Source organism: Salmo trutta, unplaced genomic scaffold, assembly GCF_901001165.1.
Source record: "Salmo trutta unplaced genomic scaffold, fSalTru1.1, whole genome shotgun sequence".
In the NCBI taxonomy this organism is placed as follows: Eukaryota; Metazoa; Chordata; class Actinopteri; order Salmoniformes; family Salmonidae; genus Salmo; species Salmo trutta.
This window is the reverse complement of record NW_021823013.1, coordinates 50041-55669: the sequence shown is the minus strand read 5'-3', so window position 1 is coordinate 55669 and position 5629 is coordinate 50041. Positions and strand designations below refer to the sequence as shown.

The 5629-nt window shown below is 43.6% G+C and overlaps 1 protein-coding gene across 1 annotated transcript in view; it reads left to right on the top strand.

Annotated features, from left to right (window-relative positions):
- Nucleotides 1-3707: 3707 nt before the first annotated feature.
- The window catches only part of zdhhc15b (zDHHC palmitoyltransferase 15b), a 17254-nt gene continuing 15332 nt past the window's right edge, over nt 3708-5629 (top strand). Inside the window, exons 1-4 of the mRNA XM_029747096.1 lie at nt 3708-3882; nt 4419-4445; nt 4567-4661; nt 5284-5404. Of these exons, the coding sequence (XP_029602956.1) occupies nt 3765-3882; nt 4419-4445; nt 4567-4661; nt 5284-5404 (361 nt within the window). The 5' untranslated portion in view covers nt 3708-3764. The remainder of the gene's footprint in view (nt 3883-4418; nt 4446-4566; nt 4662-5283; nt 5405-5629) is intronic.

Here is a 5629-nt window from a genome sequence, read left to right as displayed (position 1 = left end):
ACTCTATGAGGGTGGCATGAGGGCTCGACGTCCACAGGTGGGGGTTGTGTTTTCAGCCCAACACCGTGCAGGATGTTTGGCATTTGCCAGAGAACACCAAGATTGGCAAATTCGCCACTGGCGCCCTGTGCTCTTCACAGATGAAAGCAGGTTCACACTGAGCACGTGACAGACGTGACAGAGTCTGGAGACGCCGTGGAGAACCTTCTGCTGCCTGCAACATCCTCCAGCTTGACCGGTTTGGCGGTGGCTCAGTCATGGTGTGGGGTGGCATTTCTTTGGGGGGCCGCACAGCCCTCCATGTGCTCGCCAGAGGTAGCCTGACTGCCATTAAGTACCGAGATGAGATCCTCAGACCCCTTGTGAGACCATATGCTGGTGCGGTTGGCCCTGGGTTCCTCCTAATGCAAGACAATGCTAGACCTCATGTGGCTGGAGTGTGTCAGCAGTTCCTGCAAGAGGAAGGCATTGATGCTATGGACTGGCCCGCCCGTTCCCCAGACCTGAATCCAATTGAGCACATCTGGGACATCATGTCGCGCTCCATCCACCAACGCCACGTTGCACCACAGACTGTCCAGGAGTTGGCGGATGCTTTAGTCCAGGTCTGGGAGGAGATCCCTCAGGAGACCATCCGCCACCTCATCAGGAGCATGCCCAGGCGTTGTAGGGAGGTCATACAGGCACGTGGAGGCCACACACACTACTGAGCCTCATTTTGACTTGTTTTAAGGACATTACATCAAAGTTGGATCAGCCTGTAGTGTGGTTTTCCACTTTAATTTTGAGTGTGACTCCAAATCCAGACCTCCATGGGTTGATAAATTGGATTTCCATTGATTATTTTTGTGTGATTTTGTTGTCAGCACATTCAACTATGTAAAGAAAAAAGTATTTGATAAGATTATTTATTTCATTCAGATCTAGGATGTGTTGTTTAAGTGTTCCCTTTATTTTTTTGAGCAGTATATGTATATATATATATATACAGTCCCAGGTCACGATCAGTTGTGCTATGGAATGTTTAAGCATCTACCTGATGAGGTCATCCATGTTCTCGTGGGATTATTTAATAACATTTTGAGTAAGGAGGTTATACCTTCTGGTTAGAAACGTACAGCAATATTAGCTTTTCTAAAGCCTGGTAAGGACCCTTCATGTGCTGATAGTTACAGACCAATAACACTGATCTCTAATTTGTGTAAACTGATGGAAAAGATGGTAGACAACAGATTGTCATATTTCCTGGAACATAGAGGTTTATTGAGTCAATGTCAAAGTGGATTCCATAAAGGTAGATCTACTTTGGATGCATTAGTAAAGGTGAGCAATGAAGTAAAAAATAAAAAATAACTATAATCATGCTGTCTTTTTTGACATCGAAAAGGCTTATGACTCTACGTGGAGAGAGGTGAGAAGGCCTATTGATTAAGATGGAAAGACTTGGTATTGGTGGTATTGGTTATATAACTGGGTTTCGGCCATCTTATTTAATCGTATTGAGGTATTCCTCAAGGCAGTGCTGTCAGTCCTACTTTGTTCAACATTATGATTAATGATGTGTTTTTGAATGTAGGTATTGGGGTATTGGGGCTTCCCTATATGCTGATGATGGAGCTATTTTGGAAGAGGGGAAGGAATGTCTCTCGTGTGATCAAATCTATTCAACAAGCTATAGTAGATGGTTAAAGATGTTTGATTGACTGGGGTTTTAAATTGTCAGTGGCGATGTCTTCTCAGTTCTTCTCAAAAAAAGAAAGTTGCTGATATAATTCAGTTGTTTCTGTTATGGACAGCCTATGGGGAGGGTTTCTAAGTATAAATACTTGGGTCTATGGTTCAATGAGCGATATACATGGAAAGATAATGTCCTAAATGTTGAAACAAAGTGCAAAGAAGGGGGTGAATCTTATGCGCTCGGTCTCTGGTTATGAATGGGGTTATGAATGGGGTTATGAATGGGGTGCTGACAGACAATCGTTGATGGATATTTATAGAGCTCTGATCAGGATGACAATTGATTACGGGGTGTACTTCAGAAGCTGGACAGAATCCAGTATATAGCTTTTTTGTTGTTGTATTGGTGCATTTAATTCAACATCTGTATGTGGAGACAGGTGAGATGCCTTTGTAAAAAAAAAAAAAAACGTCATTAGCTTATTGGGTTGAAAAGCTGTGAGGTTGAGCATCCCACTGCTACTGTTCTAGATGACTGTTGGGAATATACTAGTAGACAAGGTAGTGGTTTTGGTTGGACAGTTGGAAAGCTTGCTGATGAGAGTGGTTTGAGGGAGTTGGAGGTTGGCCATTCTGTGGTGATAGGGGATGAATCCTTCATGGTTACTCCCAGATCCTGTTGTTGATCTAACTTTGAAAAGGAAAGATTTGTCAGAAGTCAGTGATAAAGGGAAACTGGTTGACAATTACATTGGTAGAAGTTTTTATGCTTTTTTACCGCTTTTCACAGATGGATCCAAGGACCCAGATAGTGGGCACACAGGAGCAGGTGTTTACGTTCCTGAATTTGATGTGCAGGTATGTAAACTCAGCAAAAAAAGAAACGTCCTCTCACTGTCAACTGCGTTTATGTTCAGCCAACTTAACATGAGTAAATATTTGTATGAACATAACAAGATTCAACAACTGAGACATAAATTGAACAAGTTCCACAGACATGTGACTAACAGAAATGGAATAATAATCAGTGTCCCTGAGCAAAGGGGGAGTCAAAATCAAAAGTAACAGTCAGTATCTGGTGTGCCCACCAGGTGCATTAAGTATTGCAGTGCATCTCCTCATAGACTGCACCAGATTTGCCAGTTCTTGCTGTGAGATGTTACCCCACTCTTCCACCAAGGCACCTGCAAGTTCCCGGACATTTCTGGGAGGAATGGCTGTAGTCCTCACCCTCCGATCCAACAGGTCCCAGACGTGCTCAATGGGATTGAGATCTGGGCTCTTCGCTGACCATGGCAGAACACTGACATTACTGTCTTGTAGGAAATCACGCACAGAACGAGCAGTATGGCTGGTGGCATTGTCATGCTGGAGGGTCATGTCAGGATGAGCCTGCAGGAAGGGTACCACATGAGGGAGGAGGATGTCTTCCCTGTAACGCACAGAGTTGAGATTGCCTGCAATGACGACAAGCTCAGTCCGATGATGCTGTGACACACCGCCCCGGACCATGACGGACCCTCCACCTCCAAATCGATCCCGCTCCAGAGTACAGGCCTCGGTGTAACGCTCATTCCTTCGACGATAAACGCGAATCCGACCATCACCCCTGGTGAGACAAAACCACGACTCGTCAGTGAAGACGAGTAACAGATGTTACTGTTGAAATGTTGTTGACGTGCTGAACAATCCTAAGGGTGTGTTTCAGCATGATATAGATACATTTGAATGGGGTTTGGGAGGGGTTTTGGGGGAGGGGGAGTTAGAAGTTAGGGATTTATTTGGTTTAGAATTTTATTTTCATGTATTTCTTTATTTATTTTTCATATTTTCTGGTTGTACAGAATTGGGCAGATCATGATTGATCATACATTCCAGCACAATAGGTGGCGGCATGCACTTAAAGGATTGTTTACGGACCGCCATGTTTCCATAGAAGAAGAAGGAGGAGGAGAAGGAGGAAGGAAGAAAGAAGCAGTGGAGTGGATCTGAGCGGAGTGGAACGGAGTACAGTGGAATGGAGTACAGTGCAGTGGAGCGGAGTGCTGAGAATATGATTGTGGAGCCAGTTTGGTCGGAGATGGATAATGGCTCTTTCCCGAGGTCTGAGATGCTGTGCCCGGGTGTTTTCCTGGATACCTGTCCTCATAATCACCTCCGTGGTGCTGTGGTCCTACTACGCCTATGTGTTTGAGCTATGTTTATGTAAGTATGGGGATTATGACTGTTGTCTGTTTATGTTTTCGTCGTTTTGTCCGCGATGCTAGCTAGCTAGCTAACGTTTCCGACACAGTGATGCCCAATACAAAAAGCTCTTTAAACCTGCTAGCTAAACCTAGCATCATGCTAACCAGGAAGCGTTTATAAATTAGTCTTTATAAATCTAGCTAGTGACCATATTGTACAGTTTTTTTTTTGTTGTTGTTGTTGTTTCCAATTCCATTTGAGAACGAATTATACTGTTGTTACATTTACCTACCAAATCTAGCAAATAAACAAATAGCTAGCTAGCTATATATTTATTAAAGGCAATTAACGTTACGGAATGTAGCTAACTATGTTGTGATAAGACAGTATGTTAGTTAGCTACCTGTAAGTACTGGTGTGAAGTAAACACTGTAACATGTTGTTTTGCTGTCTTCACAACCCAAGTGTTAGCAGCTTCAACTACCAAATATCTATCGGAGTACTGCTGTCTGCATGTCAATAATTCACAATTGTCCAATGTGTGTTCTTTACAGTCACTATCAGCAACACCTTGGAGAAGGGTGAGTGTTTAACACATATACCTGATCAATGGTCAGAATAGTCATCTGACATCTTGTAGACACTTGAATATCAGCTTAATAGTCGAGGTTTCCTAAGTGTTGTATCTGTCTGTGTTTCCAGTGGCCTACCTACTGGTGTTCCACGTGTGTTTTGTGATGTTCTCCTGGACCTATTGGAAGGCCATCTTCACTCCTCCTGCCTCACCCTGCAAGAAGGTAGGAGATCATTGTTGATGGTTTGTCCCATCTGGAATAGGCCTACATGGCCAAGCAAGACATCATTAAGACGCACTGCAGGCCTTAATGTTAAAATGTATTTTTTTCCTTCTTTTTTTCATATCTGTTTTGGAATACTGACTGTTCAAACAGCAAGTTACAAAGTGACCAAATCAGATTTATGTGTTCAGACAGCAGTCATTAGCTGACTTGGCTACATTACACTAACTGCATAGTAACGACTGGTGTGTGTGTCTACTCTTCCTGGGGTTTATTATGGATCCCCATTAGTTCCTGCCAAGGCAGCAGCTACTCTTTCTGGGGTTTATTATGGATCCCCGTTAGTTCCTGCCAAGGCAGCAGCTACTCTTCCTGGGGTTTATTATGGATCCCCGTTAGTTCCTGCCAAGGCAGCAGCTACTCTTCCTGGGGTTTATTATGGATCCCCATTAGTTCCTGCCAAGGCAGCAGCTACTCTTCCTGGGATCCAGCAAAATTAATGCAGTTTATACAATTTTAAAACATTACAATACATTCACAGATTTGACAACACATGCTTCATCAAGGCTCATAATTGCTTATGAGCAGTAGTAGAGCATTATAACGTGTTTGTTGGTTCCAGTTCCAGCTGTCGTACTCCGATAAGGAGCGTTATGAAATGGAGGAGAGGCCTGATGCTCAGAAACAGATCCTGGTGGACATCGCTAAGAGTCTCCCCATCTTCACTAGAGCTACATCTGGAGGTGAACCGCTCATATCTAAAGCAGCGACCCAAATGGCTCCCTATTCCCTTTGTAGTGCACTATATGAGGAACATGGTTCCATTTGGGACGCAACCAAGCTTTTCCAGTCCTGTTAGTAAACCTCCTATTAAACATTTACAACATGCCAGCAACTGACTGTACCGATCAGTTGGTGTCTGGAAGATAAGGAAGGATCATATGACCTCTCTCTCTCTCTCTCTCTCT